General features: G+C 41.9%; 1 protein-coding gene across 1 annotated transcript in view; it reads right to left on the bottom strand.

Moving 5' to 3' along the window:
* emc1 (ER membrane protein complex subunit 1) overlaps positions 1–24850 on the bottom strand; it is a 41726-nt gene that overhangs the window by 14017 nt on the left and 2859 nt on the right. Inside the window, exons 3-14 of the mRNA XM_060938225.1 lie at positions 23370–23435; positions 23190–23283; positions 22979–23107; positions 20575–20701; positions 11893–12048; positions 11600–11767; positions 11436–11507; positions 11262–11360; positions 11082–11178; positions 5671–5787; positions 4091–4290; positions 3795–3944 (exon numbers count right to left, since the gene is read on the bottom strand). Coding sequence (XP_060794208.1) covers positions 3795–3944; positions 4091–4290; positions 5671–5787; positions 11082–11178; positions 11262–11360; positions 11436–11507; positions 11600–11767; positions 11893–12048; positions 20575–20701; positions 22979–23107; positions 23190–23283; positions 23370–23435 — 1475 coding nt within the window. The remainder of the gene's footprint in view (positions 1–3794; positions 3945–4090; positions 4291–5670; positions 5788–11081; positions 11179–11261; positions 11361–11435; positions 11508–11599; positions 11768–11892; positions 12049–20574; positions 20702–22978; positions 23108–23189; positions 23284–23369; positions 23436–24850) is intronic.

Here is a 24850-nt window from a genome sequence, read left to right as displayed (position 1 = left end):
TGAAGCAGAGAGGTGACAGAGCTTTTTCTGTTGCTGCTCCACACCTCTGGAATCAGCTCCCACCGGACATCAGATTTGCTCCCTCCATCTCTGCCTTTAAATCTAGGCTAAAAACCCATCTCTACTCCTTGGCCTTTCCTTAACCATCAGCTTATTGTTATTATTATAGTTTTATTTTATTTATTTTTTATTTTTCTTTTGATCATTTGTCTTTTAAATATTGACTCTGTACAGCACTTTGGTCAGTGTATGCTGTGTTTAAATGTGCTATACAAATTAAACTTACTTACTTACTTGAGATCTCCCCAGAGTGGCTCAATGATATTGAGATCAGGAGACTGAGATGGCCACTCCAGAACCTTCACTTTGTTCTGCTGTAGCCAATGACAGGTCGACTTGGCCTTGTGTTTTGGATCGTTGTCATGTTGGAACGTCCAAGTACGTCCCATGCGCAGCTTCCGGGCTGAGGAGTGCAAATTTGCCTCCAGTATTTGCTGATAACGTGCTGCATTCATCTTTCCTTCAACTTTGACCAAGTTTCCTGTGCCTTTGTAGCTCACACATCCCCAAAACATCAGCGATCCACCTCCGTGCTTTACAGTAGGAATGGTGTTCCTTTCATCATAGGCCTTGTTGACACCTCTCCAAATGTAACGTTTATGGTTGTGGCCAAAAAGTTCAATTTTGGTCTCATCACTCCAAATTACCTTGTTCCAGAAGTTTTGAGGCTTGTCTCTGTGCTGTTTGGCGTAAATTTTTGTTGGTCTACCTGACCGTGGTTTGGTTTTAACAAAGCCCCTGATTTTCCATTTGTTAATCACAGTTTGAACACTGCTGACTGGCATCATCAATTCCGTGGATATCTTTTTGTATCCCTTTCCTGTTTTATACAGTTCAACTACCTTTTCCCGTAGATCCGCTGACAATTCTTTTGCTTTCCCCATGACTCAGAATCCAGAAATGTCAGTGGCTGGATGAAAGATGCAAGAGTCTGTCTGGATCCCAGAAACTCTCTCAGCTTTTATGCACACACACTGATTACAAGCAAACAGATCACAGGAGAGGATGTTACCTTCAGTAGCCATTCAAACCCATTTGTGTCAACTTCTGTGCCAAAATCACCAGGGTATGTGAACTTTTGATCAGGGTCATTTGGGTAGCTTCTGTTGTCATTATGATTTAAAAAGAGAAAACACAGTCGTTTGACAATAAATGGTTTCACCCAACCACTAAGCATGAGTGGAAAATATGTTTTTGTGTTATCATTCATATTCTCTGAAAAATGGTCAAAGAATCATAGATTCTGCCAGGGTATGTAAACTTATGAACACAACTGTAACTTATTTATGTAGCGGTCTCGATCTTGTAACGACAATTGTTTTGCATAATCTGACAGCTCATAATGCCGGTCTATGGGCAGCGCCATTGTTTCTGAGTCCAGGCTGCGCACACATCCTGGCAACGGTTGGCTTGTATACAAACATGCGAAGGGGTCTATTCTGTATACCGCTAAGAAGCTGAAGGTTTTACTTGGATTTTATTTTCGAAATAAGTCTTGTTTTTCCTTTGGGGTGAAACGGAAACTGGTGGAGCTGACCTTTTTTCCGATAACTCATTATGATGATGTGTTATACATGAATGCCTCCGCTCAATGCGTCCACGTGCTGGATAGTGTGCGTCATGGCGCTCTGAGGTTTATCATAAACTGTGGAGCTCTAACTCATCACTGTGTCTTATACACTAAAGTAAATTGGCCATCTCTATATGCGTGCCGGCTTGGCCATTGGTATGTCTTTATCTACAAGGCTATCCTTGAGATGATTCCATCTTATTTATCATCTCTTAATCCTGAATAATAGAGCCTACAGTCTTCATTCTCTGGACTTTTTACATTTTACCGTTCCTAGGGTTAGAACAGAAATGGGGAAGAAAGCTTTTAGGTTTTCCGCTCCAATTACATGGAATAATTTGCAGTCAGAGCTCAAACTCAAAAATCTGCCATCTTTGAATGTATTTAAGTCCATGATAAATCCCATTGTATCGAGGCTTCATGAGTGCAAATGTTTTATTTGAATGGAAATGTCTTATTTGGGGCGGCACGGTGGTGTAGTGGTTAGCGCTGTCGCCTCACAGCAAGAAGGTCCGGGTTCGAGCCCCGTGGCCGGCGAGGGCCTTTCTGTGTGGAGTTTGCATGTTCTCCCCGTGTCCGCGTGGGTTTCCTCCGGGTGCTCCGGTTTCCCCCACAGTCCAAAGACATGCAGGTTAGGTTAACTGGTGACTCTAAATTGACCGTAGGTGTGAATGTGAGTGTGAATGGTTGTCTGTGTCTATGTGTCAGCCCTGTGATGACCTGGCGACTTGTCCAGGGTGTACCCCGCCTTTCGCCCGTAGTCAGCTGGGATGGGCTCCAGCTTGCCTGCGACCCTGTAGAACAGGATAAAGCAGCTACAGATAATGAGATGAGATTAATTTTTTATTTTTTTTTTTTTAATGTCTAATGTGACAATGTGCTGAAACTCTTGTTTTTTTTTTTTGTGCTGCCATTCTTGGCCAGGTCTCTCTTGTAAAAGAGATCTTCGATCTCAATGGGATAAAATAAAATAAATCCATTGATGTGATAATCTGACTTCCTTTTATTGCCCCATAACATTGCTGAGCCTCGACCTGACCAAATGAAGCAGCCTCCGATCATAACCCTGCCTTCAGAGGTTTATACAGTCGCCACGATGCATGATGGGTGCGTCTCTTCATGTGCTTCCCTTCTTACCCTGACACACCAATCACTGTAGAACAGGGTAAATCTGGACTCAGACCACATGACCGTTTTCCACTGCGCCAGAGTCCAATCTTTATGCTCTCTCTCAAACTGAAGCCTTCTCTTCTGATTAGCTTCACGAACAAGCGGTTTTCTTATGCTTCTTATTTGTGTGGTAGCGTAAGAAAACCCTTCACACTGGGCAGCTTTGACATTTACAACTATATCCAGTATATTTACCCCACTTTTACCTGTGGGATAGGAACAGGGTTGACATTTGGACAGCTGGTATCAGATCTCATCTCATTATCTCTAGCCGCTTTATCCTGTTCTACAGGGTCGCAGGCAAGCTGGAGCCTATCCCAGCTGACTACGGGCGAAAGGCGGGGTACACCCTGGACAAGTCGCCAGGTCATCATAGGGCTGACACAGACAACCATTCACGCTCACATTCACACCTACGGTCAATTTAGAGTCACCAGTTAACCTAACCTGCATGTCTTTGGACTGTGGGGGAAACCGGAGCACCCGGAGGAAACCCACGCGGACACGGGGAGAACATGCAAACTCCACACAGAAAGACCCTCGCCGGCCACGGGGCTCGAACCCGAACCTTCTTGCTGTGAGGCGACAGCGCTAACCACTACACCACCGTGCCACCCCGGTATCAGATTACAAACTAAATTAATTTGTATACATTGTGACCATTTTACATCATCACACATCTTTCGACCAACATACAAGTGTGACATTCACTGTACGATGAAATCAACCATCACATAACTAGCAAGGTTTGAGACAGACTATAGGCAGACCATTTTTTTTACCAAAGCATTGACTCCTTACCCAACACAACCACATCAGGAAGATAGCTTTCGCAAGATTAAAAATTAAATACAAATATTTATGGCTTCTTAAAGCTGCGGTATGAAAATATGGGTGTATAGATCATTAAGTATATAAGGGACTGACACGTACATTTTATTTACACTTTTCCCCAAATTTCATATCATAAAACATACAATATAAGAGCACATACCTCATCTTTAATGAGTAAAGTGCATTGAGGTGGATGAGGAAAATGAGCAGTTGTCCTCTGCACCACCAGTTTGAAAACCGAATTGGGCTTGATATTCTCCAAGTACTGCTTCCACAAAATGGTTCCAGACTTACTGTCAATGCCAAACAGCTGGATGGGGGAGGAATTGAACATAGACACATTCTTAGTTCAGTAAAATATCACCTTCATTTCATTTTACTCCAAGTTAACAGGCAATAAAGAAGCTGATCTCTGACCCAACTATACAACAAATTCTCATAAATCAAGCATCATACCTTCCCTGAGGCAGTTACCATCACCATCATCTTCTGCAGGTTGAACTCGTCCCGAGACAAGGTTTCAATAGTGACCTCATTCTTCACATGGCTGCGAGGCTTTCGGGCGTCGTAGAAGAGTTTCCACAGATGGCCAATCCAGGCCTGCAGAAGGATGAACTGGGACGAGAGTCGCTTTAAAACCATGGCTAAAAGCCCATCTGCAAACATCGCAGCAATGTAGCACTGACAGACTAAGGCTACATCCACACGACAATGGCAACGAGATTTTTTTCTTCAAGCTGGTAAATAAATAAATAAATATCACGTCCACATGGGCAACGGATCAGTAAAATATCAGGTACATGTGGCAACGCAACGCTTGCTGAAAACGATGCAATACACATGCCACACCTCTACGTGTGCTGTAAGACGGTCCCATCGAAAACACCAGAAGAAGTAGGACGCATGCGCATAAACCCCTTCTTCTACCCAGCGTGAAGTACTCACAGGAACAAACACACAACAACAAGAAGATGGCTGCGACTACGCGAGGAAATCGTGCCTTCTGTGTGTACAAATTAGTTTTATTAGTGTGCATAGTTTTATATAACTTAATTTTCTTATTGTGTGTGAACATTTTGAAAAGCATTTTTATATAATTTATATAACTTTTTAATATTGTGTGAACATTTTGAAAAGCAGTCTTATCCAATAAAAAAAAAGAAATTCAAGAAATGGTTCAGTTACTTGTTTATTTAAAAGAAAAGCTGTTGTTACGAATGATGCGTGCGAGAGTGCTGCTTGTTCTAGTCATGTGGTTGTGACGTCATCGTAAACAAATCCGTTCTACTCATCCTGACGACTTCGCAACGGCGCCGTTGCCAGATTTTTCCACTCTGGAACCCGTTCTCAAAAAATATCATTTTGGGGCACCCAAAAACGCCGGTGCCGTGTGGACGCCAGGCCGAAACGATAAACAATTTTATCAGATTCACCTGAATCCGTTGCCGTGTGGACAGGGCCTAAGACAATGATTCCTCCCCCCCCATTCTGCCTGGGTCACCGAATTTTTAAATACTGCCAGGGATCAGTTAACATGCTTCAAAATGTCAAAAATGATTTTAGCTAGTCTGCATCGTACAGCAATTAACGCTTAGCAAACATGGACAATCATTAAGACACATAATTGCATGTTGTTAAAGAAGGAAAAAAAAAAAGGCAGATGCTAATTACCTTGAATAGCTGGATCCAAGTGCAGCAGAACGAAAGCGCAGAAGGGAAGATTACAAAGACAGCACAAGAAAAGTCAAGTGTGCATTAGACCAATGAAAGACTAGTGCATTAGTGAGGATCAGCAGTGTTAGTCAAAGGCAGCATTATGAACTTTAATAATTATTCAAAAGAAAGTATAATCTGTGCAAACTGTCAGCTTAGCAAGTTATTATAGCGGCTTTTTGGATAAATTAAACAGAAAAGGTAGCGTCATATTAGTAGTGTGGACAGCAAAAACATTCTGAAATACACCCACCCAAATCACCAGAACAAAGAGGAGAAAACGTTAAGAAAATGATCACTATAGCCATCATATTAAACATTACCAGCTTTCTTTCCAAATTCGCCCTCCAGTTCTGCTTGTGTTCCAGTAAGCGGCAAGTCCACCATCTCCATAGTAACCACATCAGCGAGGGCCTCCTCTCTAGTCCACACAACCCGACCTGCACATCAGAAGCGCGTTAGACTGTACCCCAACATAAAAACAAACAAACTCACTCTAGTGTTTGGACAATATTTCAGTATTTCCAGTCTATATTACAGTTACGCAGATTTATAGGCGTAAAGGACCAATGGGTCCTTACAAACAAGGACCAAACAGATTGTAGGGCCCGGTGTGATTCTAATCACTCTCAGAACTTGTGCGCGTATGCTGCGATTTTGAATTCATGGGTACAAATTTCTCTGGTATTTACACTACGTTCAGACTGCAACCTGAAACGACCCATATTCGATTTGTTGTGAAATCCGATTTTTTTGTTAGGCCGTTCACATTACCAATTATATGAGACTTGTATGCGATCTCCAATATGAACGGAAAACGACCCAAAAGTGTCCCGCATCCGCAAATTGACACGTAATAAGCACATCTACGTAATACATAAAAAAAAAAGCGCACTCTTCAAGTTTAATGATTTTTTGTTTGCTTGTTTAATTATCTGGTTAAAGTGTGAGGTCTCGTGTGTGTTTTTGTTTCTGAACTGAAATGAAAACGTGTAGCCTGGTAACGAGGGTTGACTCCTAAATGTGTCTCTAATTTCTATATAAGTGCACTACATGTTACTAGGAAGTAATGGATTTTTAAACTCTATATAGTGCACTCGAGCTTCAGTAGGCAGTCATTTGGGATACGGCCGCTGTATTACCAAACTCTTAATTCAGGCTTAATAATTTGCACATATTTATTTCGTCATATTAATAAACTTTTTCTACATTTTTATAAATATTTATTTAGATTGTTTATAGCCAGCTGAATTCTGCAACTTCTCTCAGCGCTGGCTCAAGGTGCAGAAACACCAGTGCAGTTTGCTATGGAGATGAGGCGAGACCTGGCGATGTGGTTTTTGTGGCGGCGGCGGAACTCACACAATAATCTGATTAACAGCAGACTAATGAGACCGAAGGTGTCAAATTACTGGAAATTTCCAGAACAATCTTATAATCTTGTAATACAGGATGGTTTAAGTTATAAATCAGTTATAGAAACTGTTTTATTTAATCAGGCTAACAGATAAACATCCAGGTCCCTACCAAATCCACCATTAGCTTGATCAATTCTATAAAAGTCTATTTAAATTCTGAAAACTGTACAAATGTTTTCCACCAAAGAGGCGGGATTAGCCAACGCGGAATAGTGATGTTTGTCTCTTGTTGATGACGTGTAGGTCGCATGAATGCGACCTGTCCGGTCAGACTGCAGTCGCATGTGAAAATAACGGATATGCATCGGAATTAGGACCACATATCCAAGCGGCCTGGGTCGCATGTGAAAAAAATCGGATCTGTGTCGTTCAGATTGTCAATAACAAATCGGATACAGGTCACATATGGGCAAAAAAAAAATCGGATATGGGTCGTTTCAGGGTGCAGTCTGAACGTAGTCTTAAAGTTGTTAGAGCAGTGTTTCGCAAAGTGTGGTCCGCGAGAGACCTCAAGTGGTCCGCGAAGTGATCTACAAATGTAGTCAGCGTTTTCAAGATAAGCTAGCGTATGCTTTGTAACATTAGAAAGTTAAATTTATCCAATCTTGTTTTTAACGGCAATCAAACGGGCCTGTAATTTCATCATCATTATTATTATTTAAAATGCGTTCTGCATCTGAATTTGCACCACATAAAACTTATAGTGTGCACATGCTCTTATCCCGCCTCTCGTCTCTAGGCAACAGTCACCTCACAAATCTCTGCCTCACAGGCAAACAGGCAGGCAGACCTGAAAACAAGCAAACGAAAATTCTGAACATATAGTAGGCTAATCCTAACTAGCTCGTGTTCGTGGCGATTTCCACGATTTCCAGCTTGGAACCAGATATTAAATCATTGATGCTTAGTATGCATCAGCACCACTCCTCCCATTAAGAAAAAAAAGAGTCAGTTTTGAGCAGAAGACAAGTAAGTGTAATCTGTTAAATCTAAAATTTTTGTTCATTTCAGTTCATTCATGTTCCTCCTAATTTTGAACAATTGATATGAAATGTTCTGATTAACTGTTTGCTGAATTTTAAACCTCCATACTTTTGCCTTTAAAAACCACGGAGGATATGTAATGGATAGGCCTTTAATGTATTTAGTTAACCATAATTTTTTCAATTAAAAACACCTAATAGTACACATCTGTGTGTGTGTGTTGTGTGGGGCGGGTGTTGACAGGTGGTCCCTGAAATTTTTTTTTGGGACAAAGTGGTCCTTGGTCTGAAAAAGTTTGAGAAACACTGTTAGAGCATACACCCACTGGCCATTTTATTAGAAACACCCAGCCACCTGCTGTTTTATGCAGTTCTCTAAATCAGCCAGTCCCTTGACAGCAGCACGATGCATAAAATCATGCGGATATAGATCAACAGCTTCAGTTAATGTTCACTTCAAACATCAGAATGGGGAAAATAAATAAATAAATAGTGATCTCAAAGTGTGACTTCCACTGTGACAAGGGTGTTGGTTTGAGCCAGATGGACTGGTTCGAGTATTTCAGAAACTGCCGCTCTCCTGGGTTTTTTCACACACAAAACAGTCTGTAGAGCTTACACAGAATGGTGCGAAAAACAAACAAAAACACTGCGTGAGCGACAGTTCTGTGGGTGGAAACACCTTGTTGATAAGAGACGTCAGAGAAAAATGGCCAGGTTGATTTGAGCTGCCAGGAAGGAAATAGTAACTCATATAAATCACTCTTTACAACCGCGGTGAGCAGAAAAGCATCTCAGCATGCACCAGCAGAAGACCACACTGGGTTCCACTCCTGCCAGCCAAGAACAGGAATCTTAGAAATCAAGAACAAGTTCTTATTAAAGTGGCCGGCGAGTGTATATTTTTATACTACAGTTTGTTGATTACTTTTCTATAACAAAGTATTCCATTGCGGGAGGAGTCTTTAGGACAGGTGACCGTGCGTTTCGTTGTAACATCACAAGCCGCATTTTTTTTTTGAGTGCGTGAGAGAAAAGAAAAGCGAGGCTGATGGTGGAATGGCTGCATATAGCTGCTATAACGTACATGACAACAGAAGTAAACTGTCCCACAGATTTGATACGACGTTACATTTAACGACTAGAAATAGTTTTAAAGTATGATGTCTTTCAGTAATTAAATACAAATATTAAGTCACTGGCAGATTGCTGTGGTGTACAAAGAATAAAACACTTCAGTATACGCTGTTATAGGAAAATAATCAGCTTGGGGGTGGTAGCAGCAACTCCGCTTCACGTCAGGCCACACTATGGACCCTTTTCACGTGACGTCACGACAAACGCGGCCGCCATTTTGGACGTGTACTACCAGTAGTTTACCACAGCCAACATTGAGGAACGGCAGCAAAGAAAGTTTTTACTTTCAGCAAGACTTCCATCATGCCACTATATTGTTGTGCACCTGGATGTAGTAACCATCAACAAACAAGGCAAGGGTTATCATTTTATCGGATCCCGACGGAGAAGATGGATAGCGGCCATTAACAGATTGGCAGCCCTCGGCATACCAGCGCTTGTGTAGTGACCACTTTGTTGGAGGTAAGACGAATAAAATTAGCCAGAAAAGGCATTACATTGCTGTTAACATTCTGTGGCGGCGAGTGTGTAACCAAATAGGTTAAAATAACCCATTGTAACCTCTTTGTTCTTCTGTAGTAGCTATTGTTGACTAGCTAATGTCAACAACATAGTAGCTAGTATGTTACTGTAGCAATGTTTACGTTCAGTCATTTGGATGACTGTTAAAACCTTTCAGTCTCAAGTTTTTCCTTTACTGTATTTACTAGTTTACTGTAATTATGATCCGGCAGCTATTTACACTGGATCCAGTATAAATAGCTGCCGGAGCCAACGTCCGAGGTTCCGGAGCGCGCTCCGGCTTGCTCTCCCTCAAATTAAGCAGCGCGCGCCGGCTTGCTCCCGGAGTGCTCCGGCTTGCTCTCCCTCAAATTAAGCAGCACGTGCCGGCTTGCTCCCGGAGTGCCCCGGCCAAGGTTCCCCTCAAATTAAGCAGCGCGCGCCGGCTTGCTCCCGGAGTGCTCCGGCTTGCTCTCCCTCAAATTAAGCAGCGCGTGCCGGCTTGCTCCCGGAGTGCTCCGGCCAAGGTTCCGCTCAAATTAAGCAGCGTGCGCCGGCTTGCTCCCGGAGTGCTCTGGCCGAGGTTCCGGAGCACACTCCGGCCGAGGTTGCCCTCAAATTAAGCAGCGCGCGCCAGCTTGCTCTCCCTCAAATTAAGCAGCGCGCGCCAGCTTGCTCTCCCTCAAATTAAGCAGCGCGCGCCGGCTTGCTCTCCCTCAAATTAAGCAGCGCGCTCCGGCTTGCTCTCCCTCAAATTAAGCAGCGCGTGCCGGCTTGCTCCCGGAGTGCTCCGGCTTGCTCTCCCTCAAATTAAGCAGCGCGCGCCGGCTTGCTCCCGGAGTGCTCCGGCTTGCTCTCCCTCAAATTAAGCAGCGCGCGCCGGCTTGCTCCCAGAGTGCTCTGGCTTGCTCTCCTTCAAATTAAGCAGCGCGCGCCGGCTTGCTCCCGGCTTGCTCCGGCCGAGGTTCCCCTCAAATTAAGCACCGCGCGCCGGCTTGCTCCCGGAGTGCTCCGGCCGAGGTTCCGGAGCACACTCCGGCCGAGGTTGCCCTCAAATTAAGCAGCGCGCTCCGGCTTGCTCCGGAGCAAGCCGGAGCGCGCTCCGTAACCTCGGCCGGAGCACTCCTGGAGCAAGCCGAAGCGCGCTCTGGAACCTTGGCCGGAGCACTCCTGGAGCAAGCCGAAGCGCGCTCCGGAACCTCGGACGTTGGCATGCATGTGTATGGCGATGGGTTTTTAACGACATAGGTATACAGATCATGTGGGCCGAAGTCAGGTAAAGACGAGGGCTTCGTGTACTTCCGTACGTCAGTGAACAATCCTGGTGGAAGCAGGTAAACGTCGTTCTCCAAGCCTGCTAACCTCAATTTTTGCAAATACCTCTCCCTCTGCTCGCCCTGTAAATGCCCTACGTCGCTGGATAGTGAAGGTGTTTTCTGCATCTCGCTCCTTTTTCTTTTATGTTTTTCGTTTGTCGCCTTCCTCGCATTCAAACTGATTCGAGCCGAAGTCCACTACATGTCCAAAATGGCGGTCGCGTTTACGAAGGTCACGTGACTGAAAAGGGTCTATAGCTGATCGGTATTGGTATTATAGAACTTCTGCTGTTTCCATGACTTAAACATAAAATGGTGTCCATGACACATTTAGAATACTGAGTGAAATCAATTATTTCACCATCCCATGCATACGTACCAGGCTGTTGTAGGAAAGTCAGAACAAGATCTTCAGTTTGCACAATCGCCCTGTAGCCCACAGAGTCGTCTTTCTTCAGGAAGGCATTGACGTACAACTGGAAAAATAATTGAAAATTTCACTTAGCTCTGTGGTCCAATATTATATTCTTAGTCCTAAACAGCATTTGGAAACAAGTACCCTAGTTGGCTTTCCTCCATTAGGATCCAGTAAATAGGTGATCGAGGTATCAAGGAGTCTCCTTCCTGCATCGGCACTGAACAGGTTGATGGCGCATGCCTGGAAATAGACATAAAAACACATTTACAGTAACCGCTATTTTAAAAGTTAGCCACTTCTCGGCTCTATACTCACCGTTTCATTTTTTGGTGACATAACAGCAGCGACTGTTTTTTCCCCAGTATTTGCAAACGCAACCAGGTATGACTGGAAAAAAAGAAAATTAAAACATAAGCTAACTGAGACCAGCTATACTGAGTTTTGATTAAATAAATAGAATTCCAATGTAATCAGCGCACTGGGTTAAAGTCTCTGAGAAGAGTAACAGTGCCATCGTTAAGCTGCAGCAGGGCGTGACGGTGTGGGCTGGGCTGCAGAAAGAATTCAGACGTAGGAGGACGGGCGGGGTGAGGCTGAGAGGAGATCAAACGCGGCTGAAACCCTGAAGCCACATCTAGGCCCAGAGTCTGGAAAGAGAAACATCATAAAAAAAAATAAATAAAAAAAAAACAACTCTCCACACAGAACAAATTAGTAGCCGTGCTAAACACAGAAGAGTTAAAGATGAGATCTGTGGTAAATATAGCGACACCTGGAGTGGAATCTGGGTCACTTTCGGCTGGTCCTCAGATTGCAGCGGTAAGGTGTAAATGGACTCTGTGCTCGGGTCAACACATAAAAGCATTCCGGGACCGACAACCACACAGCTGGATTGTAAGCTGGTCACCCACGAAGCATCTACCGATTTCTGAGAACAATAAAAAGGCAAGAGGATTTCACACGGACATTCTGACAATTACACTGATGAAGCTGTACGTAAAACAACACCAAATAAAAACGATGCAGTACAACAATCAAGTACCCTTAAGCCATATTCAGAGATGTCAACTGTGAAAGTTTAGAGACCGTTATGCTGAAATTATGAAACCAATAAAACAGTGCATGTCACAATGTACACATGCTAAGGGGTCATCCATAATTTTCATTATTATCACGAGCGTACAAACCGTACATGGGGGGGAGGGGGTTAGTGACCAGGCGTACACTTTTTAAAAATGAAAAAATGACGATCCGTCAATGTGCGAATCGGCGGCCGCCATGTTAAAAATTTCGCGCCACATCGGTGTTGCCAGCTAGCTCTACACGCTTTCCTTCTTCAATACAACAATGGCTGGCCCAGATTTTGACCGCATTTACAAAATTTGTGAATAGCAGAAATACCGCTACTCACAAGCAGGGCTTTGAACCGGTTCAAGGAACGAAAACCGGGAACTTTTTCTATTTCACATGGAACAGAAACGAAACCAGAAACTTTATTTTTTTTAATGTTCCGGAACAGAAACGCTTATTAAAAATAATGGTAACCGGTTAATACCGGTTTTTATTTCGTTCCTCAAAGTTTCCGTAGCCTACAAATAAAAAAAATAAAAAAAAGTCATTCTTCTCCTGCGCAAGTTTCTATGACCCGCTGGGGTTCACTTCCTGTGTGACGTTCGCTGACTGAATGGAGAGAGCGGGAGGGTGGACTACTATCATGTCTCCACATCTTAAATAAGAGGTAAATATTGCAGTCTATCGTTATTCAAAAACGCCAATTTCAAACACGATATCAATATATTTGTCCACGTTAATGAGAGGCTCGCGAACATTAAATGACGTTAACCTCTGTTAGCCTATCAATGCATAGGGCCTGACTAGCCTTTGGTAACACACTAAACGAATTATCTTTCATTTTTGGCACTTTTTCTGTTTGTGTAGATGGGAAGACATACTGAGAATCCAAATCGCCAACATTTGAAATAATAATTGTTTTGAATTATTTCTTGTCTTATTTAATGAAGGCTGTAATAGAATTAGCCTACATTTGGCTTAAGCTGGATGAGACAGAGACAATTTTATAGCCATTTGTTAAACAGCTGACAGGGAACGTAATTAACCGTTCCGGGAACGAAATTTTTTGGTTCTAACCGGTTCGGGAACGTCTATTTAATGGTGGAACCCAAAACCAGAAACGTTAAAATTCTGTTTCTGTTCAGAACGAACCAATAGGAAAAAAATTCTGGTTCAAAGCCCTGCTCACAAGACTCCTTCAAACGAGTACGAGCAGTTTTTAAACGTTTATTGTTTCCTGCATTCATCTGAGAAGCGGCAGAAGGTAGTTAGGGCAGGACAGGCTGCTTGGAAAGAATCAAAAACGAATGTTTCAAAGCAAGCTAAGCTGTGCCGGCAAGCGATCATCCGGATGGGAAAAAAAAAAAAATCAAGTCGACTTTTACAATTGGGGATTATTTCTCTCATAAAACGGTACGTAGGATCTCTCATCTCATTATCTCTAGCCGCTTTATCCTGTTCTACAGGGTCGCAGGCAAGCTGGAGCCTATCCCAGCTGACTACGGGCGAAAGGCGGGGTACACCCTGGACAAGTCGCCAGGTCATCACAGGGCTGACACATAGACACAGACAACCATTCACACTCACATTCACACCTACGGTCAATTTAGAGTCACCAGTTAACCTAACCTGCATGTCTTTGGACTGTGGGGGAAACCAGAGCACCCGGAGGAAACCCACGCGGACACGGGGAGAACATGCAAACTCCACACAGAAAGGCCCTCACCGGCCACGGGGCTCGAACCCGGACCTTCTTGCTGTGAGGCGACAGCACTAACCACTACACCACCGTGCCGCCCCTACGTAGGATATCATATGGGTATTTTGTACTTGCGTCAGCAGTCAGTTGAATTTTATACAGTCAGTCTTCTTTTCTTCCATTTCAGAATGAAAGTCCTGCACGACCAGCCCCAAAATATGTTTTCTTGTTTATTTTCAACATTTAATTTGGGGGCAAAAACAGTGACTCTTTTAAGGGGAGCCGTTTCCTTTGGGCTCCTCATGAACAATGGATTTCCTATTGTTCATGAGGAGCCAAAAGGCAACAGCTCCCCTTAAAAACACAGTCCCTAATTTTCAAAAATGAATCGCCTGCTTTTTATGAAAACTTCTGGACCCGTCTTGTGTCTTCCTTTCTTCTCTTGTGAATCTTTGTATTGTCCTGTCATCCAATTTTAATAAAAAGTAATACAAAGACATGGTTTTATTTTGAATTCCTATTCCACGTAGATCCATCATTTTTTGTCCGCTAATGTACACTTTGGGGGGGGTTGCTCAAAAGTCTACTCTTTGTAGACTCATGATAATGAAGAAAATTATGGATGACCCCTAAGTAATAATAAGGGGTCAATATATGCATGTTGGGATATTAATAGTGAAACTTCGGCTTCCTTCCAAAGACTTTTCAGATCTCTTGCTATAGACAGGTTTCCACTCTCTGGTTGGTCTTTGAGTTTCTTACCATGTCTGGTTCAGTTGTGGTTTTAATATGTGGTTTTATGGTTTTCTTACCCTTAACCACCTCAGTTTAGGAGCTTCCGTTTTGTGAAAACTGTTTTCCTGATTTTCACTGACTAACATGCATTAAATACGTAAGTAGTCACATTACTGTGACCTATTCAAACCATTTACCCAGAGCACCAGGATCCAAAACTTTGAGCATACTAATCAGCATAACCCCCTGACCTCAGTCGCTGTAATATTTAGGCCATGTATATTTAATGAGATTCTATAGGGAAAAATTTTTATATATAAATTAAAAAAAAAACAAAAAACCTATTTCTAGAAAAAAGTTGGGATATTTTCCAAAATGCTATAAAAACAAAAATCTGTGATTTGTTAATGTACGTTAACTTTTATTTAACTGATGAAAGTACAAAGAAAAGATTTTCAATAGTTTTACTGACCAACCTAATTGTATTTTGCAAATATAAATGAAATTAGAATGTGGTACCTGCAAATAAATAAATAAAATTAAAAAAAAAAAAAAAAAATCCGGGATAGGAGGTATTACCACCATTGTGTTACATCACCTTTCCTTTTAATAATACTTTTCCCGTACGAATAAACTGAGGATACTAATTGTTGCAGTTCTGCAGTTGGAATTTTGTCCATTCTTGCTTGATGCAAGACTTTAGCTGCTCAACAGTCCGTGGTCGCCGTTGTCCGATTCTCTTCTTCAGGATGAGCCATACGTTCTTAATAGGAGATAGCTCTGGACTGGCAGCAGGCCAGTCAAACACACGCACTGTCTATGAAGCCACGCTGTTGTAGCCTGTGCACAGCGAGGCCTGGCATTATCCTGCTGAAATAAGCATGGACTTCCCAGGAATAGACGTTGCCTTGATGAATAGGTCTCTCTAAAATCCCAATATATGCCCCAATGTCAATGGTACCTTCACACCCACCCACCTCACCCATGCCATGGATGCACCCCAGACCATCACAGATGCTAGCTTTTGCACCTTTCTCTGATGATAAACTGGATGGTCGTGTTCACCTTTGGCACCGAGAATTCGACGTCCATTTTTCCCGAAAACAAGCTGAAATGTGGACTCATCTGACCACAGCACACGTTTCCACTGTCTTTCTGTCCATCTGAGAGGAGTTCAGACCCAGAGAAATTGGCTGTGTTTTTGCATAGAATGGTTTCCTCCTCACATAATACAGTTTCAGGTTGCATTTCTGGATGCGGTAGCAGACTGTGTTAACGGACAATGGTTTTTTAAAGTACTCCCGAGCCCATGTGGCTATATTTGTCACATAAACACGACAGTTTCTCAGGCAGTGCTGACTCAGGTCTTGAAGGTCATGCACATTCAACAGCAGTTTCTGACCTTGCCCTTTACACACCGAGATGTCTCTGAATTCCCTGAATCTTTTCACAATATTACTGTAGATTTTGAAAGACCTAAAATCTTGCCTTGAGAAATGTTCTTTTTGAATGGACTAACAATTTGATCACAAATTTTGGCACAAAATAGTGAGCCACGACTCATCCTTGCTTGCACAGACTGAGCCTTTGGTGTACTCTCCTTTTATACCCAGTCATGTTAACAATTAACCTGCTTATTGTGGAATCTTCCAAAATGGTGTTCCTTGAATATCAAATTTTTCAGGCTTATACTGCCCCGTCCCAACTTTTTTTTTTTTGAGTGTGTGTTGCAGGCGTCAAATTCTAACTTCGTTTATATTTACAAAATACAATTAAGTTGGTCAGTAAAACTATTACAGTGGTGCTTGAAAGTTTGTGAACCCTTTAGAATTTTCTGTATTTCTGCATAAATATGACCTAAAACATCAGATTTTCACACAAGTCCTAAAAGTAGATAAAGAGAACCCAGTTAAACAAATGAGACAAAAATATTATACTTGGGCATTTATGCAGTTGTCTTGCAGTTGCAGCAAGACAACGACCCTAAGCACAGAAGCCGTTCTACCAAAGAATGGTTAAAGAAGAATAAAATTAAATGTTTTGGAATGGCCAAGTCAAAGTCCTGATCTTAATCCAATTGAAATGTTGTGGAAGGACCTGAAGCGAGCAGTTCATGTGAGGAAACCCACCAATGTCCCAGAGTTGAAGCTGTTCTGTACGGAGGAATGGGCTAAAATTCCTCCAAGCCGGTGTGCAGGACTGATCAACAGTTACGGGAAACGTTTAGTTGCAGTTATTGCTGCATAAGGGGGTCACACCAGATATCGAAAGCAAAGGTTCACATACTTTTGCCACTCACAGATACTGAGGAAAATGATCCAATATTACATAAATAAATGACCCAACTATAATATTTTTGTCTTATTTGTTTAACTGGGTTCTCTTTATCTACTTTTAGGACCTGTGTGAAAATCTGATGACGTTTCAGGTCATATTTTAGCAGAAATATAGAAAAGTCTAAAGGGTTCACAAACTTTCAAGCACCACTGTAAATCTTTTCTTTGTACTTTCGTCAGTTAAATAAAAAGTTCATATGAATGAAAAATAGCCTCAATGAGGCTGTAGCTCATACCGGCCACTGTTGTGTGCGAGTTTGAAATCTGATCAATCCTGTAGGAGTAGCAGCGATTTTTGTGAAATTGCATATGACCCCTGTGTAGCCGCAGCCATGGCAGGTGGCGCCACCTGGTGAACTACTCTTGTTGGCATGTGTCTTTGGAGTCTTCTGAGTTTCAGCAAAAATGTCCTAGCAGTTTACGAACAGTAGCGTTGACAACTTTTATGCACATCCACCTGGGGAACATTGTATGCGAGTTTGATCAAAATCCGATCAATCCTGTAGGAGTAGCAGCGATTTTTGTAAATTGGGGACAGACGACATACGGACAGCGCGTGGTCACATAAGCTCATCCAGCCTGGCCTACAGCCGGATAAGCTAACAAAATCAGATTTGTTTTTTTATTGCATTTTGGAAAATATCTTAACTTTTCTAGAAATTGGGTTAGTACACGCAGTATAGTTTTAACCAAGGAATCAGGATGCAAAATATCATACTCAAGCCAACCTTAAATCAGGGATGAGAATGGGACATTTATATATTTAAAAAAGAGCATAACGTCCCCTTACGCCGGCCTAACCTGGCCAGTCTAGGGGGCATTTGCCTAAATTCACAATCTCCCTTTCCCACATTTTTATATATATATATATATATATATATATATATATATATATATATATATGAATTTTTTCAAATTCAATGATGGTTTAAAATGTTTATAAACTTTAAGATAACAAATCCCTACACACATATGTGAGCGATAATGGAAGTAACCGTAACGATATATTAGATTCCTCCTGAATATCTTTGACAATTTAAGTAAAACGTACCTTTGTGCTTTTTTGTTTTGATGTGCTCCTGGATGTTTCTAGCTCCTCCGTTTCCATAATTGATCATATCTGAGCACAGAATACACAGAACCTTTCCCAGCACGTCCACTTTTCGGATATGTTCCATCAGGCACGTCGTCAGTTTGTGTCCCTATCTGCACGGTAACGCTACTATCCAGCCATGCCCCATCGGAAACCGTTCTTTATCCCGTTCGATTTATTGATTTCCCTGGCACAATCCTCATTTTTGGGGTCCAAAACTTTCGCCATATTGGCGAAGTAACTTTGAAACCTAACCAAAATAACTAGAACTTAAGAAGTGATCAAAACCGTGTACGTATAGCTTGTTTCTCCGTGAATTGTACAACCCCAATTCCAAAAAAGTTGGGACAAAGTACAAATTGTAAATAAAAATGGAATGCAATAATTTACAAATCTCAAAAACTGATATTGTATTCACAATAGAACATAGACAACATATCAAATGTCGAAAGTGAGACATTTTGAAACTTCATGTCAAATATTGCCTCATTTGAAATTTCATGACAGCAACACATCTCAAAAAAGTTGGGACAGGGGCAATAAGAGGCTGGAAAAGTTAAAGGTACAAAAAAGGAACAGCTGGAGGACCAAATTGCAACTCATTAGGTTAACTGGCAATAGGTCATTAACATGACTGGGTATAAAAAGAGCATCTTGGAGTGGCAGTGGCTCTCAGAAGTAAAGATGGGAAGAGGATCACCAATCCCCCTAATTCTGCGCCGACAAATAGTGGAGCAATATCAGAAAGGAGCTCGACAGTGTAAAATTGCAAAGAGTTTGAACATATCATCATCATAATATAACAGTGCATAATATCATCAAAAGATTCAGAGAATCTGGACAAATCTCTGTGCGTAAGGGTCAAGGCCGGAAAACCATACTGGGTGCCCGTGATCTTCGGGCCCTTAGACGGCACTGCATCACATACAGGCATGCTTCTGTATTGGAAATCACAAAATGGGCTCAGGAATATTTCCAGAGAACATTATCTGTGAACACAATTCACCGTGCCATCCGCCATTGCCAGCTAAAACTCTATAGTTCAAAGAAGAAGCCGTATCTAAACGTGATCCAGAAGCGCAGACGTCTTCTCTGGCCCAAGGCTCATTTAAAATGGACTGTGGCAAAGTGGAAAACTGTTCTGTGGTCAGACGAATCAAAATTTGAAGTTCTTTATGGAAATCAGGGACGCCGTGTCATTCGGACTAAAGAGGAGAAGGACGACCCAAGTTGTTATCAGCGCTCAGTTCAGAAGCCTGCATCTCTGATGGTATGGGGTTGCATTAGTGCATGTGGCATGGGCAGCTTACACATCTGGAAAGACACCATCAATGCTGAAAGGTATATCCAGGTTCTAGAGCAACATATGCTCCCATCCAGACGACGTCTCTTTCAGGGAAGACCTTGCATTTTCCAACATGACAATGCCAAACCACATACTGCATCAATTACAGCATCATGGCTGCGTAGAAGAAGGGTCCGGGTACTGAACTGGCCAGCCTGCAGTCCAGATCTTTCACCCATAGAAAACATTTGGCGCATCATAAAACGGAAGATACGACAAAAAAGACCTAAGACAGTTGAGCAACTAGAATCCTACATTAGACAAGAATGGGTTAACATTCCTATCCCTAAACTTGAGCAACTTGTCTCCTCAGTCCCCAGACGTTTACAGACTGTTGTAAAGAGAAAAGGGGATGTCTCACAGTGGTAAACATGGCCTTGTCCCAACTTTGAGATGTGTTGTTGTCATGAAATTTAAAAATCACCTAATTTTTCTCTTTAAATGATACATTTTCTCAGTTTAAACATTTGATATGTCGTCTATGTTCTATTCTGAATAAAATATGAAATTTTGAAACTTCCACATCATTGCATTCCGTTTTTATTTACAATTTGTACTTTGTCCCAACTTTTTTGGAATCGGGGTTGTAGAAGTGAAACTAGCGCCAAAACGTTGCCGGAAATCGTCATGAGTTGTCGTTAGCATAAACATTGAAGAAAGCAATGACGATTTCGGTTATCACAGCTGCAACTAATTTTGCGATGAGCGTTGCCGAAAGATGCTGGTGGGTGGGCGGTCGGTTGTGCCTGCCTGCTTGTGCCACCACAAGCCTCGCCTCGCGCTGACCCCTACCCCCTCCCTGAAATTCTCAACGTATTTACATGTTTCACAAAAATGACATTTTCAGCGGGAAAAACTCGGAATTCCGCAGATCCGCGGAAAATTCTCATCCCTGTTAAATTAAAATGTGCTTTAAAAAAAAGAAAAAAAAATTAGTTCAAGTCCCTGCTTGAATGTTCATCACAGAATTTACACAATGCAATGCATTTCTAAATGCCTTTTGATGTATGTGTCATAATACATACAGCATATCAGTGTGTATGCATCAGGAGGAAGAGAAGTCATTATTACCAATAATTTCCTGTCATCAAAAGTCAGTGAAACAAAAACTGACTTTGTTTCACTTGAAAATATATGAGTCACTAAAGAAAAACGTGCCATAATCAGCACTTTACCTGTTTCATGATTTCTCCATCTTCAATGTTATATTCAATAATAACTATATGAGAGTTGGGGACCACACCCAGAATGAAGATCGGTCCATTTCCTCCAGAATAGACCATCTGATACTGAACAATGTCACTGTAGGATATGAAAACAATTGAGAAAAAGAAAAATCTCTACACAAAATCAATGGAACAATTATTTGCCTAAGGCGAGGTGAATAAAAACAACTGAGAAAGTCGAGATTATTATTCACCAATATTCAATGAGCCTGAGGCGGATAACTGTTTTAGTATAAACACACAGGTGATTATTTAAAAAAAAAAAAAAAAAAAAAACAGCCTCAATGAGGCTGTAGCTCACACTGGCCAAGACGCCCATAAAATCGTAAATATGAAAGGTGGTGCCACCATCTTGACAAATTTTATGCACATCCACCTGGGGAACATTGTATGCGAGTTTGGTCGATATCCGATCAATCCTGTAGGAGTAGCAGCGATTTCTGTAAATTGCGGACAGACGACGCGTGATCGCATAAGCTCGTTCAGCCTGGCCTGCGGCCGGATGAGCTAAAAATCATTTATTTGAATCTTTAAAAGCAGCATGCAAATGTAATGTGCGCAGACTTACATCACTTACAGTTGTGGTCAGAAGTTTACATACAGTGACATGAATGTCATGGCAATATTTGGGCTTTCAATAATTTCTTTGAACGGTTCTTTTTCTGTGGCAGAACGTACAGCATACATCTTTAATTTAAAATAAAAAACACTAAAACTTGTGCACCAAATTCTAATTTTTCTTTGGGTTTTCTGAAATCAACACAGGGTCAAAAATATACATACAGCACACCTAATATTTGGGTAAAATGTCTCCTCGCAAGATTCACCTTGACCAAACATTTTTGTTTACCACAAACAAGCTTCTGGCAGAATTCTTGTTGGGTATTTCATGACTCTTCATGGTAGAATTGGTAAAGTTCAATTAAATTTGTTTTTTTTCCTTGGCATGGACTCGACTTATAAGCATGGTCCATATATTTTCAATAGGGTTGAAGTCAGGACTTGTTTTAAGCTTAATGTTTATCCTCCGCAACCAGCTCTGATGTGTGTTTGGGTTCATTGTCCTGTTGTAACACCCAAGTCGTGTTCAAGTTTCTGGTGGTTTATGCTGAAGAATTCTGAGGTAGTCCTCCTCCTTCATTATTCCATCCACTTGGTGCAATAAACCAGTCCCACTGGCAGCAAAGCAGCCCCAGAGCATGATGATCCTACCACCACCACCAGCTGGTACAGTGTCCCTCTGTACATGGTGGTCATTGTGGCCAAACAACTCAATCTTTGTCTCAACTGACCATACAGCTATCCTCCAGAAGGCTTTTTCTTTGTCCGTGCGGTCAGCTTCAAACTTTAGTTAAGCTTGAAGATGTCAATTTTGGAGCAGGTGGCTATTTCTTGGATAGCAGCCTCTTAGTCCATGGTGATCTGAACTGTAGACAGTGATCCATCAGCTTCCAGTTCATGGCAGGGCTGTGCCATGGTGGTTCCCAGGTTGTTCCTGACAGTTTGGGTTTTCTTGAAGCAAAGTGGCTTGGTAAAGTGACTACACCTCACAATAACTTGGATACAATTGTTTGAACTGATCTTGGAATTTGCAGTTGTTTAGAAATGGCTCCAAGAGACATTCCGGAGTTGCGTACATCTGCGATCCTCTTTCTCAGATCTGCACTGAGTTCCTTGGACTTTCCCATTTTACTGTGTGTTGGTCAATCCAATGAGTACTATAAACAAACCCTTTTTATGAAGACACAGAGAAGCTACCAGCTGTAGTCAATCATGATCACGAACAGGAAGTTAAGAGGCCTTGGCAAGATAAGAGACATTTTGGAAGTTTCAGCACCTCTGAATTAATAATCTAAGTGTGCGTATGTACGTTTTTGACCCAGTATGTATAATTTTGACCCTGTGTTGATTTCAGAAAACCTGAAGAAAATTTAAACTTTTGTGCACCAAATTCTAGTGTTTTTTTTTTTATTAAAAGATATATGCTGTACAATCATTCTGCCACAGAAAAAGAACAGTTCAAAGAAAATTACTGAAAGCCCAAATATTGCCATGACATTCATGGCACTGTATGTAAACTTCTGACCATAACTGTGTATACGCCGAGTCACATAAAATACTTCGTTTTGAAATCGATAAGTCACAATTCCTCCTTAGCTTTTTAATAGTTTTAGACCAAACTTCCTATCATCTTTAGTGCCCTGAGTCACTCGAGGTGATTATTGAGAAATAGTCCGAATCTCTCGACCAATCAGGACGTGTGATTTCCTATAATCACCACTGTATTTATACTCAAAACAAATGAAAACAGATCTTCCATTAATGACGTGAAATAAACAAGCCTTGGGTTTACCTGTCTGGGAGATTTTCCACCCATTTCTGATGGCCATTGTAGAGGTAATGTAGAGAGACGGCAGATTTCTTAAGCACTGCTACATACTTCACCAGGTCCTGCACTCCAACAAAGGCAGCAGACTGAAAGCTAAAGGACGAAAGATGCAGTGTTACCCTGCTATCGCTTTGGAACAGAACAGCTACAATCTGAATGTTCACTAGAAACCAACCTTCCAGTGTCGAGCACTGTCTCCCAATTCAGGCCACCGATATTGCTCTCCCAGGAACGCAGAAGACGTCCGTTCCCAACAACAACAACGGCATCTATGAGAGAGTAAAGAAAAGTATTAGAATAGCACATTCACCTACGGGTTTTCTAAATGGCACGATTCATACACGTTCACCGTTACCTTGCCCATGGACCAGAAGCATATCTATGTGTCCCTCTGGTCCTGGCTTGTCCACATGTCTCCAGACTGCAATCAGAAACAGGGTTTCAATGTCAACACTGGCAAATCATCTTTCCATACTGACCTCATTTAAGATTTTAAGTATTATCACTTCAAGTTATATTTGGAAAAATATATATTAACACAGTCAGTGGTTTATATTTACTTACATGTTGATTATATTATTGGACTACAATATTGAATTCTAAAATTACAGCATTTTTTTTTAGCTCATCACTATTATGTAACAACTTAATTTCAGTAGACAATCAGATCATTATTCCAATGAAAATGTGACCATAATATTTATTTTTGCTTTACTTTATAAGGTTTTTATTATTAACAATATCAATAGCAGAGTGTTGTTTATTGCTCCATTCTGATTGGTCAAAAGGTGTTGATTAATTTTCTGTAACAAGTTTCCTCCCCAGGCGGCACAGTGGTGTCATGGTTAGCGCTGTCGCCTCACAGCAAGAAGGTCCAGGTTCAAGCCCCGGGGCCGGCGAGGGCCTTTCTGTGTGGAGTTTGCATGTTCTCCCCGTGTCCGCGTGGGTTTCCTCCGGGTGCTCTGGTTTCCCCCACAGTCCAAAGACATGCAGGTTAGGTTAACTGGTGACTCTAAATTGACCGTAGGTGTGAATGGTTGTCTGTGTCTATGTGTCAGCCCTGTGATGACCTGGCGACTTGTCCAGGGTGTACCCCGCCTTTCGCCCGTAGTCAGCTGGGATAGGCTCCAGCTTGCCTGCGACCCTGTAGAACAGGATAAAGCGGCTAGAGATAATGAGATGAGGTTCCCCCCTCCATAATTGTAAAGCAACCTTGGGTATGAGAAAAGCGCTATATAAATTTAATTTATTAATAATAAAAGTACTGGTCTGATAGTTTCTTCTGCAAGGTTTATACAAACGTACTCATTTTATTTAATACATGACCATTTCTACTGTAACAACTTGCACAGGTGTGTATTTGGTGAGATTTTCTCTGAGGAGACACTTATTTTGGAAGGAGTCTCCAGTGTCAGGGTATTGCAACAGTCAGAGGTAAAACTGTAACTAAGTTGGGCACAGGGATCTTCAGAAAAGAGGACTTCAGTAATAAGCATTTTATTCCTTATTAACTTGAATAGAAAGAGAGTGCGAGATGGAGAGAGGCACAGACAGACACACACAAACACCGAGACACACACACCGAAAGAGAGAGACCCCGAGAGAGAAACAGACAGAGAGAGAGAGAGAGAGAGAGAGAGAGAGAGAGAGAGAGAGAGAGAGAGAGAGAGAGAGACACATGCACACCGAGAGACAGAGAGACATACACACAAAAACACCGAGAGAGATGGAGAGAGGCACAGACAGACAGACACCGAGAGAAAGACAAAAGAGAGAGACCCACACCCTGAGAGAGAAACAGAGAGAGAGAGAGAGAGAGAGGCAAACAGAGAGACA

The sequence above is a fragment of the Neoarius graeffei genome, chromosome 13 (assembly GCF_027579695.1).
Source record: "Neoarius graeffei isolate fNeoGra1 chromosome 13, fNeoGra1.pri, whole genome shotgun sequence".
In the NCBI taxonomy this organism is placed as follows: Eukaryota; Metazoa; Chordata; class Actinopteri; order Siluriformes; family Ariidae; genus Neoarius; species Neoarius graeffei.
The sequence above is the reverse complement of the archived record's forward strand: the minus strand, read 5'-3'. Positions and strand labels throughout refer to the sequence as shown.